We start from the raw sequence: 19,422 nt of genomic DNA, 5'->3' as shown, positions 1-19,422 counted from the left end.
TGCTTTGCTCGGATTTACTCATACAGAATAGATCTTCTGGGCAAAGTTAAGAGTTAGACAAACACAGCACAGTGCTGTGCCTTCTCAGGTTAACTGTTTTGTGGATCACTATCTCTTCAGTATATAATAGTCCTCTAGTTAGGATCACTGCTGGTTTTGCAGTACATGGAATAGTAAACTGACAACTGTTTTGACTAAAGACTTTATAGACCGAATTTTTATTTGTATGGGTAGGAGTGTGAGAAATCTCAGCATATGCTGCTAAGAGCTCATCCTTGCAGTGTCAGTGTGTGTGTCATACATGTGCATTCCCATGTGCAGATTAGTGTTCATAAAGGTAAGCCTGCATGCTATGTAAGTATACCTATGAAGTATAAAACTTTTAATCAATAAATTTTGGAGGCAGTGTACACATAACATACGTGTGTGGAGTGTATCGACACTAAATATGTGAGTTCAGATGAAATTTGGAGAAGAAAGAAATTGAGCTTTTTTCTAGACTGATTTTGTAACTTGCACACTTTACCTAATGTTGGATACTTTCCAAATCCCATCTCCATCTTTATTACATCTCTTGTTGCTCAATATAGTTCTGGTATGCGATTTTTGGGGATTTCAGTGACTTCAGGATCTCTACAAATAATTAAACAGATAACTGCAGTTATAAATGACTTTCACTAGAAATAGAAATGAAATAGTAAAAAAAAAAAAATTGTTTTTGTTCCTTTTCAAGTTTAATTCTAGTACAAAAGTTCCATTTTCTAGTCTGTCTGGAAAAACCCTACTGATTTCCCACTAAATTCATAGAATTTTAGGGCTGGGGACCACTGTGGGTGACTTCTCTGATATTCTGAATAACAAGGAGCAAAAACTTAACCTGGTAGCAGAAATGCACATTTATAGAATCAAATATCATATTTGCTTGAGTATTAAATTACTATAGTCTGATTATTAATGTTTGAACACCTTATAGATGTTAATTAGGTTCTTCATTCCAGTGGGATTAACTCATCACCGCCACACTAGTTAAGTAGAAGAAAGCAGTGTGAGAAAAATGGCAGTTTCTCAGAAATAAGGAAAAGACTGATGGTTTTATAGTAGCTGTTTTTGACCACTGATACACTGAGCTGCATTGAAATTGTATGAATTTGGCAGAAAAGAATCATTAAAATATATACTGCAATGAAGAGCTTTTCATTCTAGCAGATGTAGAGTAAGACGAGGAATAGGGAGGAAAGTGATGAGTTCCTCCAGCAGTCTCTGTTGCATAGTTGTCTTACAGTGAAGTTTTATCACTGTGTGAATGTGTGGGGATCAAGTTGGTTATTCTCATTAGAAAGGTACCTCTGAATTTAAAATGTGTTGGTTTTGGAAAATAATAAGAGTGAAAATCCCATTTCTTTAACAGTGAGTATTCAAGAAAAATCAGAGTTAATATTCATTTGACCTTCATGTCTGCTTTGTGATTTTTGCTCTCAGTGAGAACATTATTAAACAGTAGTAGTACATTTCCCATTTTTCATTCTGAGAGATGCTACTAATCGAGTCTTCAGACGGTGTTTGTGACATCAGTGTTGTCTTTTTGAGGGTTAAAAATGGGAAGAGAAGGAAGGATTCTGTACACACAGGGAGAAAAATAATGTTTACAAAGAGGAACAGCATATAACTTTTCCTCTGCTCAGAAGACTTTCCTATGGTGACTATTCATAAATTTGTAGTCAAAGCTTTTCCTAAATGATAGCCTAATGCTGGGATTTGGGTTAGGGAGTATCAGTATGCTGTTTAGGTACAGGGAAATAACAACTCATCTCTTTGCCTAGGGACAGCCACTACTGAATATAATCTGGGATGACTTCGCACCCTCACTTCTTAATGTGATTTGTTTATTTTTAAATTACTTCGAAGGTGACAACTTGTCATTTTAACAATTGCTATGGATACTACAAGTTTTCAGTTTTTAATTGCTGTAACACCATTGTTGGGAATGTAAAAACAGTAATGAATTCCTTTGAGTTCAGCAAGGTTTGTTTGTTTTTTTTCTTTTTTCTTTTTTATTTAAAAAAACAAAAAAACAAAAAAACAAAAAAACAAAAAAAACCAACACTATCCTGGATTGTTTTTCTCCAAGGCATGACAAACTTCAGCTATAAATAAGCTACTTGAAGTCTCACAGCCCACTCTGAGTTGCTCTTGCTAATGGGATTGCAAGCTGTAAGCACCAGGGCAGCACGAAGAAAAAATCTAGCTTCTATCTGTGATGTCAGGAAAAAGGATGTATTGGAGTTTCTGCAGTGTTTGGGACTTGGAGCTAGGGTAAGGAAGAGGATGCCCCCACTTGCCAGGGAGCTGTGCATAAAGGGCTTTGTTTGAGTGGTCCAGGACTGAGAAGGAGCTTTTGTCCCACACAGAGCTGTAGCAAGGCCCGTGGAGCCTTCCTCACAATGCTCCTTGGGGTCTTTCCAGTCCCTGCTTTTGCAACAAATCTGCAGGGTACACAACAACAGCAACAGGTTTAAAATTACTGTCATTTGGCAAAGTTCTTGGAGGCATCCAGTCTTTTTACAGTTCTTGTAAGTCATTATTAGCAGCTTACAAAGCAAGCACTGTCTCTGAACTTTGTCAGTTTTATGATCTTTCTGCCATCATCCATACTGACTGTGAAGCAAATTCAGTAGGATGTATCATCTCTCGTCCTTAGTGGAGGTTTGGCAACAGGGCCAGCAGCAGAAGGACGAATGCCTCTGTGAACATCTCCTTCTGAATCCTGATGTGTCAGGGTTTTCTGTGTGCTTTGGTGTCAGCAGGTTTTAGTGGCAGAGCTCCATGTATAATATTTGCTCTACAGAGATAATTTCCTCCTCATAATTTTGAAGCTTCTGACTTTCTCCATAGGAGAACATTTCTATCCCCTTGATCGTTCTTGCTGTTTGACTATGAATCTTTTTTCATAATCATGTATTATCCATCAACACATTCTGCCTGAGGATGTCTGCTCAGCTGGTAGACATCTGATAAATCACATGCTAAATCTAGGTACTTCGAGAAAGATGTTCCTATCTGTCTGTCTGTCTCTGAGTCTCTTAGTGGGTTATTAAAATAAAGTCTTTTCTACTTGAATCCTCCTAGCTGATACAAGAGGAGTCTGTTTCTACTTTCTTTTTTTAAATTAGTTGAGGCAGATCACTGTTTTTCTGACTGCCTTGTTCTTGTTTGCCATACTTGTTTATCATACAGATATTATTACCATGACTTTTAAAATAAATTTTCATCTCTAGTATTGACGCAAATACTGAATACTAACAGATCTTGAACTGATCCCTGCAAAATTCCAGTGGAAGTATCTGTTTTGCTCATAGTCCCTAATTGACTCAGCAATCTGTCAGCGTATTCTGAATACATTTACAGTGTTCTTCATTGTTTATATTGCTAACTTTTTAAAAATAAAAACTGTATATGGCATCTTGAAGTACTTAAAATTTTTGTATAATAGATGAGAGCTCTCTTTGGCGATTTTATTGGTAGTTTTTTGGCTCTGAAATTAATTTACACTGCCTCAGATTTGTTTTGCTTATGTCAGTTTTTGTTTATGCATTTGCTAAATTGTGAATGCTGCCAAGGCACCAGGGAAGTTTTTCTGCAGAATCAGTAAGAATATTTTACAGCTGGGACAGATTTTTTTTTCTAATGAATATTTTAAGTGTTGCCTTATTCTTTGGTTATTATTTCCTATTGAGTGTCAAGGGAACTTTATCTTCTTTCCTTACGCTGTTTGTGGTTTTTTTTTTTTTTTTCGTAAATCTGAGAATGGTACTTCTCCAAACCAAAACTGCTGTAGCTTACCTGTGACATATAAATATCAACCTGTCAGAGCCCTGCATGCCTACCCACACACTCCTGGAGGTTTGGCTGCTTGTCTTGAAGATGCTCCAAGGCTCAGGTTAGGCTTGAGCTTTCTGGAGGTGTGAAGCACATCTGCAATGTAGTTTGGGCAGGGACCAAGAGCGAGGGCCTCAGTGTAAATCACCTCCCAAACAAGGGGAGGCTCTTCTCAGCTCTTCTCAGTTCTTCTCACAACCCTGCTGTTTTCCCAGTGGTCTGATCCAAGGTTACGCAGCTGCACTATGGCAAACCTGGCCTTGAGCATCAGCAGCCGAGCCCCTGGGAGGGAGTGTGTGTGCTCAGGGCTGGACACTGCCCTTTGATAGGCTCTGGACATTTTCATTTGGTTAAAGATAACAGCCTACATTATTACTGTCAGACTAATCAGTTTTAGGTTGCTCCACAGTTAGGTTTGTTTTTGTCCAAGATGATTACAAATGGTGCTGGTTCAGTTATGTAATTAATGAGAAGTTGATAGAAATACAGAATTTTTCCCAGTCTGAGACCATTTGTTTAAGTGTTAGCTAGTGAGGCAGGCTTGAACTCCTAAACAGATGGTTGCAGAGCTGCAGGTATAGTGAACATTACAGGGAGATGACATGAACTTGAACAAATAGGTTCATCAACAAATATTGATGAATACTTGCATGAATACATGAAAGTTGTGATGATGAAGTGTGCAAGGAGGATGCTCAGGGATAGATTGGTGAAAGATTTTTCTTTGGGAAGTGTGCATTATATGACAGAAAAAAAGACATAACTCACTTTTTCAGCAAGCAAATAGCATTCTTTGCATTTCTTTCTGGTAGGATATTAGCAAAAAGAGAGTTTTTTGGCACTGGTGATATTTCTCCCTGCTGCTTTGACTGGGGACTGTTTCTTTTGTTTGTTTTCTCTTTGTTTGCTTCTCACCACGTCTCCATCCTTCGGGGGAAAAAAAAAAAGCTTTTCAATTGTGTGTTCTGCGTTGTCTTGTTTGTTTTTTTTTTTTTTTTTTGTTTTTTTTTCTTTTTGGTTTTTTTTTTTTTTTCCCTTTTACGGTGGTCCTCTGCTGCAGTACTCTTCTCACCAGCAGTATCTCACTGTAGGGCTACAAAACCAATAGTATGTGTCCAACCTCAGGTGTCCTGTGTTCTTTAGATTTGCCAGATGATTCATGGGTGCTCTTGCCAGTGTTCAGGAACAGCTAGATGCAGAGCAAAAGTTGGGGAGTCTGCAGTGGGGAGAGCAGGTGGGAGAGAGGGAAAGGGATGAATTCCTGTGAGCCTGGGTCACAGCCAGTGTGCTGCTTTTTATCTTGGGACTGGGTAACTAACTTGATTACTATGTCTTTTGTTAAAGGCATTTACTGTGTTACGAGTGCCTCATCAGAATAAAAATACTGAATTTAGTAAGTTCTTCAGGGTATTCAAGTGCCTGTGTTTCTTTTGCATCTTGGTAAAATGAAAAGTTTGCTACGCTTTTTTTTTTTTCCACTGGACCTACTAATCTATCTATTGTACTGTGTTTGTCTCATGTGAAAGTCTTCACCTGTGTTAGAGGAAAAGGTACGTATGGTTTTGTGAAAGTTACTAGCACAGGTGAAGACTGTACTGTGTGTTGCTAGCAAAGAATCATAAGTTGTGCCTGCAACTCCGTGGAAAGCAATCAAATACGTGAATGTGAATGATGCTTGTTAGGGATGACATATTCCAGATTTTCATTTACACAAGGGTGGTGGAGATATGAATTTATCCCGTGACAGGTGAACTGTTGTAAAGATAGTGACGTTTCAGTAGTGAAACTTCCTCTGTGTTCATGGCTTCTTGCGTAAAGCATTGAGAAAGCTGTGTTTGCAGTATGAAAAGTGTCTTTCATAACTTGTGTGCTCTGCCAAAGTTCATCTTCTAAGTGTGGCCTTCCTGGTGAAAAGGTCATGGCAATACCTGTAGAGCTAAAGCGTATTCTATATTAACATAATCTTTTCATGGTTTCAGAATATATATGGAGCAGTTCTTGCACTGCGGTAATTACATACAATAGGATTGTGATTGTATGATCCTGTGCCAACTGCTTTTCATATTTGCAGCACCACAAAAAAGTATTTTTGATTAGTTTTTGTTATTATTGCTTATAATTGGACAATTTGTCACATCTGATTCCTTCTGTTTATAATTCTCCTGACTGTGCCACCTAACTCAAGACAATGTTTAGGTTAAAAAAAACCCCAACCACAAACCAGACCATGGTCTGGTAGCCTGTGCATGGGGGATATAGCTGCAGTGACATGGTGTCCAGAGACTCCTAGTTCAGTGAGACTCCGGGTATTTTACAGGCTACTTCACCATAAGGGTAGATGTAGACGACTCCCTCTGCTGCCACTGTAGTAACAGCACTTTGTGCCTGTCCTTTCATTCGTGTGTCCATTTGTCCTATTTTTTTAAGTAGCAGCTAGTATGTGCTGTGTTCATCTCAGAGATCGTGACCAAAGCTGGAGAATTTATTTCCACAAGTGGATACACTCACAGTGTTATTATCTTTAACAAAGCCTTCTTTAAAGTCTTACTTGAAATCACTTCTGTTGCTGTGCTACTGCTACTGTTACACATTCAAGCCTTGAACTGTCAAGGAATTATGAAGTATTTTTATCCTGTGACATTCTGAATTATTCTCTCCGTAGGGGAAGCCTGTGGGAACGCCAGATGCTGGTGCCTATTTCCGTGTGTTAGCAGAGCATGAAGTAGCTGCCTTCTTTACTTCACCAACTGCAATTAGAGCAATCCGTCAGCAGGACCCTGAGGCAGCCTTGGGAAAGCAGTACTCTCTGAAAAGGTGAATTAAGGATACACTGGAAGCAGTTTCTTACAGACACAGGCTGGATGAACTAAGAATAGCAGAGTGTCTGGGGCTTTGTTCACCTCTGTGTAGCAGAATTTAAATGTGTTCTTGACAATTTAGGTGTACCTGTGTTTGACTGTAAATTTATATTGATAGTTTGGAGGAGATGAAAGCTGTTAAAAAGATTCTAAGGTCAGGAGCTCTTACTGAGTTAGGATTGCTCTCTCAACCTTAATTTTACTCCACTGTGCTTATACAATTTAATACAGTCTTAGATTACATGATCCCATACTGTTTTCCCATGTGACCTCTCATTTCATTGAGTGCACAGGATCTTCAGTGTTCGTTTAATCAGCAGCTAAAGTTTTGTTTATCTCCGCATAACGTAGCTACTGCTCTGTGCTCCAAAGACTGAGCTATTTGCTGTCTCGTACGGTTTTTAAAGTGTTTGTCACTATGCTATCAGCATGCTTCAAAATTATGACTGAGTTCATCCTCACAAATCTCCTGTGAGATGAGAGAGTGGTATTATCTGTATTTTGCAGATGGGAAGCTGAGGCCCAGAGAGATTAAGGTCAAAGTCTTCTATTAGTTGTGAATATCCAGTCTGAGCCACTGAACTGCCACTATTTCAGAGTTCTTGGCGTTATATGGTTAAAAAGCATTATTAGCATTGTATTAATAAAATGCCTCACTGACTTGCATCTGTGAGTGTTTAGTACTTCTGCAGAGCCAGTTTCTGTATCTTATGGCAAACATTCTAAAAATGAAAAATGTGGTTTTGTACCACATCTAATCTTGAAGTTGAATTATTTGCTCAGCATCAAACAAGGGCTGCATCAGACTGTATAGGCAGTATTCAGTCATACGAACATCTTGTATCACACTTGTCCAAAGAGAAGGGGACGATGCAAAGCCAAGTAGTTTCATTAGGCCTTCATGTTCTTAATTGCTTGGGAAAGTTTCATTTATTGGTAAAATGGATTTATTCCTGAGGTATTCATTACAAGTTCATCATTACTTTCTTCCATCTGCTTTGAGTGCTATCATCAATCTTTACCCTTCCTTGAGACAGGAAACAAGCTCGTTTGAGACCCTAATGCACTATTCTTCTATGATGTTTATTGACAAGAAAGTGATTCAAATGCTAGAAAATTTAATTGCTGCTCCTCAGCATTTTTCGGCATTGACTAAAATGACTTAGTCCATCTTTAGAGTATTTATTTGATGGAAAATCTGGTAATCTGCTCTGTAAGATGTCACATTTTCAGGCGAAATGAGAATTTTAGGTAAGAGTCTCCTTGCTCATGTCAGTTGCCCCAGATGTAAAGAGGTATTTCATCATTCCTATTCAGTGCATAGTTAATGAGCATTTCCTGAAGATTCAGTTGTCTCATAATTCACTCAGCTTTGGGCCATGTCATTCCCTGGTACGTGCCTTCTCTTTACTAAACCCTCTAGTGCAGCATTTAATATCCAGTACGTGCAGCTGTTAAGAAATGGAGTCCAACAGGAGAGATGGGGAACCACTCTTTATCAGGGATTGTAGTGAGAGGACAAGGGGTAATGCTTTTAAGCTGAAAGAGGATAGGTTTAGATTGGATATTAGGAAGAATTTTTTTACTGTGAGGGTGGTGAGACACTGGCACAGGTTGCCCAGAGAAGCTGTGGATGCCCCATCCCTGGAGGTGTTCAAGGCCAGGCTGGATGAGGCTTTGAGCAACCTGGTCTAGTGGAAGGTGTCCGTGCCCATGGCAGGGGGGTTGGAACTAGATGATCTTTTAGGTCTCTTCCAACATAAACCATTCCATTATTCTATGATTACATTTTTTATTCTAGGAAAGTCCTTGCTTTTGGGTGTTAGTTGCATGGACTTTTCTATCCAAGACCAAATGAATTCTGTCTGTCTAAGTTTGTAATCAGTCTTATTTTTGGTTCATTTACGTGATCTATGATGCTTTGTTCTCTGTTATATGGTGCAAAATCTTTGAAATGAGATGTCTTTTGGCTGCCTGGGCTAAGTTGTATCCTTACTTACACTAGATGCTCCAAAACACATGTCCAGGAATGCAGTCCTGAAAGAGGTGGTTTCCACCATGGTACATTTAATTCCTGAAAACTTCCATTAAAAACTGATAAAGGTCAATGTCACTTTACAAAAATCCTATTAAAAAAGACAATTACTGGTAAGGCACGGAGTTGGTAGACAATGCCAGCTTCTAATATACAAGAGAGTACTTGATTTATAGGAGTAAAATGAATTACAAGCAGACTTGTGTTCCTTTGAAATTACATAAGTTAAATAAATTTCTGTTAAGAACTGATATTGGTGGCATCACTGACCTCTGCACAAAATTATATGTGAGGTTTCCAAAGGTTCTAGTGTGCATGCTTCATATTCCTTGTTGGCTATTGGAGTCAAGTCTTGAAATCTGTTTGCCTTTGACACAAAATGTCACCTATGTCTTAAAAACGGATCACGCTTAGCAGTAAAAGAGATTTATAGTACTATAAAAAATATAATACTGTAGGATAAAATCCCTGTTCAACCACATATAGCTAGAGGATCTAAAGACCTAGCTTTTGAAAACACACAGTGCTGCTAAGCAGGCTGCCTGATCATATTCCTGCCTTTTGTGTTTGAAAAACAAGTAACATCCAAATTCTATGGCCCTCATGTACCTGAGCATATTTTGTACAGCTTTTGGAATCTGTTCTCATCTTCACAAGGTAACTCCATAACACCAAGCCATTAACTCTTTCCATACTTGGAATCACACTTCATCCTTTAATTGACTTAATTGCTAGGAACTGGTTAGGTCTGATTTCCAAATGATGGACAACTGACAGTTTTGCATGAAATAGGGCAACAACTTAGCAGATTAGATTAACATACAAGGAATAATTTGCTCCCATAGCCTGCTTGGCTTTCGTGACTTCCGGTCAATTGCGAACATTCTGCCATCTCATATCAAGAGAATCTAGAGATTCCAGCTTGTTCATCTGCTACCAGATATTAATGCACTTGCTTTAGAAAGAAATATGAGACTGCATTAAAACTGTGCAGAAATAATGAATATAAAATAGATTAGAAACTCCCATTTTCTGTCTCATAACAGGAACAGGAGGATTTGAAATTAAAGTAGCGAATTCAAAATTGTTAGAATGAAATACTTTAGCATAAAATTGATGTCTCACACGTGCTTCTAGAGGATATGTGCTTAAGACCCAGAATTTAGGACAATTGAAGTACATTATGCAGTTCTGCCTGCTAACCCCCTTCTGTGAGCTCCCCTTCACTCACACTGTGAGAAGGAGCTGAGCTGCAGTTGTGTTCTGTGTCTCTCTGACTCCGTCACCCAAACCTCCAGCACTTGGATCCTCATGACCAAAGTAGAATCTTTGCAGGGAGGAAGACAAACAAACCAATGGAGAAAATTCAGAAGACCTGAAACTGTTAGTTATTTATTTTACATGTTTAGGTGTGTGCAGTCTCCAGGTGCATTAAGAATTAGTAAGAGTTCTTTATTTCCAGGTTATGTTATGTTATGTTTCCTGCAAATGAACAGGAAAAAGAGCTTATTTAACATGATGGTGGTAGAAGGTTTTCTTTCCAGAAAAAAAAAAAAAAAGGTGCATGCATGCCAGAATGAAAAACACTTCCATGATATTTTTATCTGAAAAAGTTTAGCTCAGGTTATCACCCATGTGAACACTTCTGTTTTTTGGGAAATGGTTTGGAGATGTGGTTTCTTTTGTGCTTGGAGTGACACCAAAATGTACATGCTGTATTGAACAGTTTAGATTATGTCAGGGCCATTAGAGACCTTCATCTGTCTCCTCTGTCAAGTGATACTTCAAGTCCACTCTGCTGGACTCTTGAATAGGACCTAAAAGCTTGATTGCACTGAATTTTATGTTAGGAATGGAGGTTTTCAGAACAAAAGCTTAGGACATATTTATTTAACAGCAAGGTTTTAAGATCTTTCTTCCCCATTAACTGCATTGCAGTGATGGATGATTGCAGTAACAAGTGCATTGACATGCTTTGAAGTTTTAAGTGGACTGTTAAAAAATTGTTCAGAGTGGGACATTTTATAACCATTTCCATCTCTCTCTTGCTATACTGTTTCATAGGAGAAAATAATTCCATAGTTCTTATGCTTTATTAGGCTTGTAGTTCTTTGCTCTTATATTCTGATACTTCTGTGCTGTAAATTTGCCAAAGAGCTAATCCTTCTCCTTCTCGCAACATAAGGTTGCTCTTGAGTCTGCAGATTATTAAATCTGATTATTAAAACTGGCAATGCAGAAGAGAGGAATTCTGCTTTTGGATCTGGGGATAACATGATTTCTTAACTTTTTTGTCAAGTCTTTTAAGTTCTTGGTGTTTTAAGAACCCTATTTTTAAAACAAGGACATTTAACAGAATTTTTCAGCAGTTTATAAAGTTGATGAATTCATAAATTGAATTTTTACATCATAACTGAAATGGTGTGTTTAACATGCCTAATTATGGAACATTCTATATAATGTAAATTGACCAGTGCTTAACAGGAGTGCCCTGCATGTGAACATGAGTCTTTCTTAAAAAACTTTTAATAAAATACATATTTGTAGTTTTTACTTATATAATATTTTGTTCTCTTCTATCATAAACTTTTAACTGTGTTATAAATTCCAGTTAGCTATTAACTGTAATTATCAGAAATGGCTTGTGGTGTACAATAAAAATCATTCAGGTGCAAGATGTTGATTGGGGTCACGCTCATTATAATAATTATCTTCTAATGTGGGAGCTGTGCTCAGAAAGCAGTTTACCAAAATTATGTTTACAGAATGATATTACAGAAAACTATGGTTATTTGATGTGAAAGTTGCTTATACATTTGACCCCCTGCCTTCTATTCCAAGAAGGAAGCCACTCCAAGCCATCTGGGATGTAAGAAAGGAGGGCTGGCCAAAACACTGTTCTGAAATTAAGGAAGTTGAATTCTTTCATCTGCATGCTCAAGTTCAGTGTGGTAACATTTTTCATGAACTTTTGACTTCCATAAGTTTGTAACTAGATGTGCAATAAGTTGATTTTCATATATCAAAGTTATTATTATGGCTACCTCTAAGATTGTTACTTCTGCTTAGTTCGCAGATAGGACCATTCTGAGGTGGTTGTATTTAGCTCATGCAGGAGTCCCTACCTGGGTGATTAGAGTTCCCAATATCTTTTGCTTATCGAAGTTTCTTTTCCTGTATTCTAACTGTGGATCTGTAAATGAAAATAAACGCATCACATTTTTTTATCTGTAAAAGAAAATAAACTCATCAAATCTTTTATGGCTGGGCCAAGCATCACTGTGAAAAAAAGCCTGTTCAGTTTTAGGGCACATGGCTTATTACACTTCATGATATTTCATCCCATACTCTGTACATTCTCCTGCCTTGCATCTACACAGCAAGTGCGTCACTGGTCCTTACACAATGAGAGGTTGCCTTTTGTGCTAGTGGGATGTGCCTGTCCTCTGGAGAGGAGTGGAGTGTGAATATTCAAAGTATGCTTTTTGGCTTGGGCAGCCTTGTTCTGGGATGTCTGTGGTCTCCAGATGAGAGGTCAGTCTCTAGGTTCCCTCTCAGAGGTATTCCCAGTTCTATGGTCAGACAGGCTGACTTGTGCATTTCTCTTTCTCATTTCTGACACCCTTGAGTTACTTGCTCTGATTTAATCTACATGGAAGGATGAATCTTGTAGTTTTCTTTCTGAATTACAGGCCTCTGAAGTGAAATCTGTTTCATGCCCACCATATCTAAGAATTCTCTCTTTTTGTAGCCACAAGTCTACAGGTTTTATAAAATCCATGCAGTTTGTGTCCATTGCTGAAGGACAAGAGTCAAGTCCTTTGTTCAGCAGTTGTCTTCGTTCATAATGGACTGTGTAAAAACTTGAAGTGAAACAGAATGTTACTGACATTGATCTGGCTGTGGTAGAGCATACTGCAATCCTAACAAGAGGACATTTTAGAGAAGTATTTTTAATCCCAGGGTCTGATGTTGGGCCACAGGAAGCTCTGTTCATATCTTAATCATTCTGTCATCTCAGAAGCCTGGAGGATTGATGCAGTACTTGGTAGAGTGTCTCTGCAGTTTCTCTTGGCATTGCAGGCTGTTCGTGAAATGTTCAGACACTTGCAGTGTGAGTACACCTGTACACTTTCACTCAGAGAAAGAAAGAGGTCATTTGCTAGTAAACAGAGTTCTTCTGATGTAGAGTCTGAATCTGTTTGCCTCTTATCTTTCATCTCTTCCCTCAACTCTTTGAGGTTTTAACCTGCATCTCTGGGTAAAATGAAAGTGCTGTCTTGGTCATATGCAGAGTAGGGAGGATTTGGGAGAGGGAAGGCATGAGCCCACCCTGTGTGGATACTACAGAAGGGAAGGAAGTTGTTTGGTCTGTAGTGGTAGGGCATGTGTGTGGCAGCTTTGCATTCAGAATTCGTGTTGTACCTCGTGGCAGGATTGCATCTCTTGGTTACAAACAGACATTGACATGGCTGAAGTGTTTCAAATTGCCACACCAACGTTCTGGGGAAGCAGGTACAGTTTTCCATTGTGATTTATCTGTAAAATGAAACCAGAAATGTTATGTTGTAATGTTATTTCTTTCTGGTTTAGATTTTATTTCCCAAATAAATGATCTCTGTTTCAAAATCTTGCTTAAATAGGAACATGTTTAAGTATGCAGCAAAATAAAAATGTCCTAAACTTTCAGACATTCCTGATCTGCTTTTTCTGAGATGCAGGAACATCCCTTCCAAGTTATAATTCAATATCTTGATAGCAGTGTCTATTGCTATTTTTTTAAACAGTAGCTTAACAAAGTCTCTATACTGTGGCTTAGTCATGTGTTAGTTAGTGTTGCTCTAGGGCCTTGGATTTTGGTTTTCGTTGTGGTTTGTTATGTAAAAAATAAACCTTACTCTTCTGAGTCTTTTACTCTAAAGTTGCCTTTTGTTCTTTGCAGACTACAGAAGAAGCCTAGAGAACTAGTTCAGCATAGACATATTTTTTTTGATAATAAGAGCCAAGTAAGATAAATACTATGCATTGCTCTCAATAGAAGTCATGCTGTTGCAACACAGACTATGAAACTAGGCATGTACTAATGAAATGTATTGAATATTAATCAGCAGTTCATCTGAGTATAGTTGGCTGTTCATTTTCATCTGTACATCATGAACCTGAATTAAAAGTTCTGTATTTCTGCCTGAAGAGGATTGATTATTTATTTGTTGGAGGTGTAGGGGCAAGATCATAAATGATTCTTCTCTTTTGCATCTTCTTACTAGGTGACAGTGTCTGGCCAATATTATCAGTATCCGTGACTGTAGAATATTTCAGTTGTAAGGGACCTACAGTGATCATCCAGTCCAACTGCCTGACCGCTTCAGGGCTGACCAACAGTTAAAGCATGTTGTTAAGGGCGTTGTCCAAATGCCTCTTAAACACTGACAGGCTTGGGGCCTTGACCACTTCTCTAAGAAGCCTGTTCCAGTGTTTGGTCACCCTCTCGGTAAAGAATTGCTTTGTAATGTCCAGTCTAAACCTCCCCTGGTGCAGCTTTGAACCATTCTCACGCATCCTATCCCTGGATCCCAGGAGAAGAGATTAGCAACTCTCTTTCCACTTCCCTTCCTCAGGAAGCTTTAGAGAGTGATGACGTCGCCCCTCAGCCTGCTTTCTCCAAACTAGACAAGCCTGAAGTCCTTAGCCACTCCTAATAGGACATTCCTTGCAACCCTTTCACCAGCTTTGTTTCCCTCCTCTGGAAGCATTCGAGCACCTTAACATCCTTCTTAAATTGTGGTGCCCAGAATTGCACACAGTATTCAAGGTGAGGCTGCACCATATGCAATTTAGCAGGCTTTTCAATTGCTTATTAGGAAATAAGTGCAAAAAATGTACTATGACATGGATAAAGTTACTGTGCAAGAGTTAGAAAGATCAAAACCTTAGCAGTGTACAGCAATGTACAGTAATGTCTAGCTTCTGAGTACCGATAGTCATATTTAAGAAAGCTACTATTGGCATAGAGTAACTTACAATTCTAAACAGGGCAAGAGGTGAATTTATAATGCTTAATGGAGAATGATAAGGTGTGTCTATACATCTGATAAAAGATTCTGAAGTCAAAGTCTGTGTGTGGGTTTAATACCCAGTTATGTAATACTACCTTATTTAATGGTACAAACATGTAGATCACATCTGTCAAGACTGCCAGGCATTGCATCTCTTTGCCAAAGCTGGCTACAGAATGTCCAGTCAAATGAGCTGAGGTCTAGTACTGTGATCAGGGACGCAAGGCTGTTGAATGTTGTTATGATTGGCATTATCTAGTGGGATTACTTTATTATTTTTTTTTATTTATGCATATATAGTCTAACTCTCCACAGGAAAATGTCCTGTTGTTTCCCCCAAAACTTATTTCCAAAGGCCAATAAAAAGATGATTCAACAGCTCAAAAAGTACTAAAATCTGTTTAAATTGAACATTATTAACAGCTTAAACCTAAGAGTTATGCTACAGGTATTTCCTTTTGGTTCTGTTTATTTCTTTACTAATTTTTCTGATATCTCTTTATGGCCCTTTTTTGGTATGTCATTCTTATGTTTTGCCTAATGGATTTCTACCTAGTTCCTGTGTACAGAGCACTGAATTATTTTTTTACATCCACTTACAGTTGCTTTCCTCTGGTCTCCCAAGGTCTTTGTGTTCAGAAACTAAAGCTTCTTTTACATGATGTATTAAGCAGCATAAATTAATACTGCTAAGATTCTAGTTGTTACTTAGTAGGAAGGAGCATACAAAGAGAAAGAGTCCTCCCTCCCTTTTTCTCTTGATTTGGGACACCAACCAGAGATATTTATTGAATTTGTTATCTTGTTTTCCTTTTCTATCCAAATCAAGATATGGACTTCTTTATTTTTATTTAAAGGTTCAGAACATTATTTGTAGCTGGTGAGCACTGTGATGTGGACACACTAGAATGGTCAAAAAAGATCTTCAAGGTACCTGTCTTGGACCACTGGTGGCAAACTGGTGAGTGCTTTAAAACACTATTTGTAAAATACAGTGAGGAGATATTTTCAGACTTGTTTCTGGCATCTATAGGTAGAACTGGTTTCTCTTTCCATGAATACTTAAATAGGCTAGATCAAGAGTGAAAATAAAAATTCAAGGAGGAAGAATATTTTTTGGAAGTTATCTGAAAACTGACTTCAGTATATATTTGAACCAGAGCATTTTAAAAAGGTACATAGACAAAAAAGGTATTTTCTGATGCCTGTGTTTTTTTTTAAAAAAAAAAAAAAAAAAAGGGGGGAGGGGGGGGAAGCTTGTATCAATATTTTTTCCAGGTGTATTTTTATACTGTCTGCATGTATGACTATGTTGTTACAGAAAATTTGGTAGATAGGGAAGCTTTCAGGTTTAAGTTAAGTTTTTTGCACATAGATTTTGTGTAATTGAAAACAATTTGTGGTACAGAGTAGACTCCTTGATCGTTAATATTGTTCTGTATGGATCTCATCCAACTTCTGTTAATTATTTTGGAATGTCTCCCATTTATTGCACTAGAGGAGGATTAAGTACTTAGGCTGCAATGGAAGAAGCAGAGTACCAATCTATGTGTAATTCTGTCAAAAATTTTTGTTAAATTCTGGATTAAGGCTTGATCAAATGTATCTCCTTATAACTATGGATTAAGATATTTTTAAATTTCACTATTGCAGGATCAGATTCAATGTGCTTCTTACACACATTATTGCAATTTAAGCTAAGGAAGTGTATTGCAGAAGTTCCCCCCTTCCCTCCCTCCCTCCCTTCCAAGTATACCTCTTCTATTTTCTGTCCATCATTGTTTTGAGATGAAAATTTTCTCTGGTCTCTCTCTATATGGTGAAAAACGTTTTGATTCCCCCATTATGGGTCAGATAGCAGATATTAGAATAAAAAGTGGAAAAATCTTCAGTTCATCTATAATATACGTTATGCAATGAAATCAGTTGAGGAGGTTTAGAACGCATTATTTTTATTAACCATCCCCCAATATTAGATAAATACTGAGAAAGTACTGGAAGATAGTGGTGTCATTTTTTATTGAATCTTGATTTAATCTGCTAATTAATTGATAAATATGAGGGAAAAGACCTATATTTTGCTCATTTCTCTATGATCCTAATGTCTGTAGGCAAGAGCAAGCCTCAGTGGTGCAGAATGAGCAATTAACTGAAAAGGATTAAAAGATCAAATAATGCCTTTGACTACCTACTGAACTGGCAGTAAGCAATATAACTGTATGTAATTTTGCATGTTTTTATCTGTGTATATCTGTGAAAGGTCTTAAACAAGCATGTGAATCTAATTGTACTCATAGTGTGTAGAGGTAAGACTGTGTTTGAGACACTTTTCAATGAAGACCACGAGCCCAGCTCAGAATGTAGTATGTTTCTTGATTTTTATATTCACGGCGTGCTCTTAAATTAAATTGTAGCATGACTTAATGAGCTAAGGCCATTTCAAATGCAGTGTTTGAGAGCATTTAATAATTTGATTAGAATTTTTTTTCAAGTGATTTCTGTATATGTGATGTTGAATGTAAGCAAGGAATTCAGTCTGAAGGGAAAAATTTACTAAGTCAAAATTCCTATCAGAGAACTGATTTTCAAGGAATAAGGAGAAAGAAGGAAGGAAGAATCACAGAATTATTGGAGTTGATGAGGACCTTTTGAGGTCATCTGGTCCATCCCCCCTTCTCAAGCAGGGTGACCTAAAGAGAGTTGCCCAGGACTGCATCCAGTTTTTAGGATCTCTATGGATGGGAATTCCACAACCTTTCTGACAGGCTGTGCCAGTGCATGACCACCCTCACAGTAAAAACGTTTTTGTGCTTAGCTGGAGTTTCCCATATTTTAGTTGGTGCCTATTGCCTCTTGTCCTGTCAGTGGGCACCACTGAGATGTCTGTCTGCCTCTTCTTTGTTCCCTCCCATCCAGTATTTACAAACACTGATAAGACCTCTCCTGAGCTTTCTCCACACTGAACAGTCCTAGCCTCTCTCAGCCTCTCTCCATATAAAAGATGTCTCTTTTCCTGGCTGTTCACAGGATTCTCTCCAGTAGCTCCATCTCTTGTACTGGGGAACCCAGAACTGGCCCCTGCAGATATGGCCCCACCAGTGTTGAGTAGAGAGGAGGGATCATCTCCCTCAAACTGCTCACAGCATTCTTCCTTTTGCAGCCCAGGATGCTATTGGCTTCCTTTACTGTGAGGCTGCGTTTCTACCTCATGGTCATCTTGCTGTCCACCAAGATCCTAAGGTCATTCTCTGCAGAATATTCTATTCCTAGCTGTCTGGTCCCCAGTGTGCAGTGGTGCCCGGGGTTATTCCTTCCCAGATGCTGGACTTTGCACTTCCCTTTGTTGAACTTCATGAAGTTCCTGTTGACCTGTTTCTTCAGCCTGTCAAGATGCTTCTGAATGGCAGCACACTCATCTGATTTATCAGACACTTCTAGTTTTACATCATCTGCAAACTTGCTGAGGGAACATTGTTTCCCATTGTCCAGGTAATTAATGAAGAAATTGAATAGTATTGGCCTCACTACCAACCCTTGGGGTACACCACTAGTGATTTGCCTCCAAAGGGACTTTGTGCCACTGGTCACAACCCTCAGGGCCTGGCTGTTCAGAAAGTTCTGAGTCTATCTTGCAATCCACTTAGCTAACCCATACTTTGTCAGCCTATCTATGACAATATTATAGGAGGCAGGGTCAACAGCTTTACTAAGGTGGAGGTAAATGACCTCCACCGCTCTCCCCTCATCCACAAAGATAGTTACCTCATTGTAGAAGGCAATCGGTTTGATTAAGCATGATTTCCCCTTCATAAATCCATGCTGACTACTCCTGATCACCTTGTCCTTTGTGGTTTGGAGATGCTTTCCAACATTACTTGCTACATCACCTTCCCAGGGACTGAGATGAAGCTGACTAGCCTGTAGTTCCCTGGATCTTCTTTCTTGCCTTTCTTGATGAGAGGACTGACATTTGCTCTCTTCCCATCTTCAAGAACCTCTTCCGTTGCCATGACCCTTGTAAGGTAATTGAGAGTGGCATTGCAATGACATCAGCCAGCTCCATGAACTTATGTATTTGCAGTTTGTTTAAGTGCTGCCTAACCTGGTCCTCTTCCACCAAGTGTGAGTCTTCCTTGCTCCAGACTCCCTCTGGTGTTAGGGGTCTGGGAATCCTGAAAGTCAATCTTACCAGTAAAGACTGAGGTGAAGAAGGCATTCAGTACCTCAGCCTTTTCTGTGACCACATCCCCTGTCCTGTTCAGTGGTGGATTCATGTTTTCTGCACTCTTCCTTCTGCTGATTATGTACTTGTAGAATACCTTCTTGTTGCCCTTCATGTCTTTTGCCAGATTCCACTTCAGGTGAGCCTTGGCTTTCCTAACTCCATCCCTGCACAACTGGACGGCATCTTTATACTCCATCTGGGTCATCTGCACCTATTTCCACCTCTTTTACGCTTCCATTTAATGTCTGAGTTCAGTCAAGAGCGCCTTGCTCATCCACTCAGGCCTCTTGCCTTTATTTCCTATTTGTCAGGATGGACTTCTCTTGAGCTTGGATGAAGTGATCCTTGAATATCAGCCAGATGTTGTGGAGC

At 38.7% G+C, this 19,422-nt stretch overlaps 1 protein-coding gene across 1 annotated transcript in view; it reads left to right on the top strand.

Moving 5' to 3' along the window:
* The window catches only part of ACSS3 (acyl-CoA synthetase short-chain family member 3), a gene marked incomplete at its 3' end in the record, with an annotated part of 72,256 nt that overhangs the window by 30,856 nt on the left and 21,978 nt on the right, over positions 1-19,422 (top strand). The window contains exons 9-10 of the mRNA XM_010085467.1: positions 6,539-6,690; positions 15,683-15,786. Of these exons, the coding sequence (XP_010083769.1) occupies positions 6,539-6,690; positions 15,683-15,786 (256 nt within the window). The remainder of the gene's footprint in view (positions 1-6,538; positions 6,691-15,682; positions 15,787-19,422) is intronic.

This window comes from Pterocles gutturalis, unplaced genomic scaffold (genome assembly GCF_000699245.1).
Source record: "Pterocles gutturalis isolate BGI_N339 unplaced genomic scaffold, ASM69924v1 scaffold6560, whole genome shotgun sequence".
Lineage (NCBI taxonomy): Eukaryota > Metazoa > Chordata > Aves > Pterocliformes > Pteroclidae > Pterocles > Pterocles gutturalis.
The sequence above is the reverse complement of the archived record's forward strand: the minus strand, read 5'-3'. Positions and strand labels throughout refer to the sequence as shown.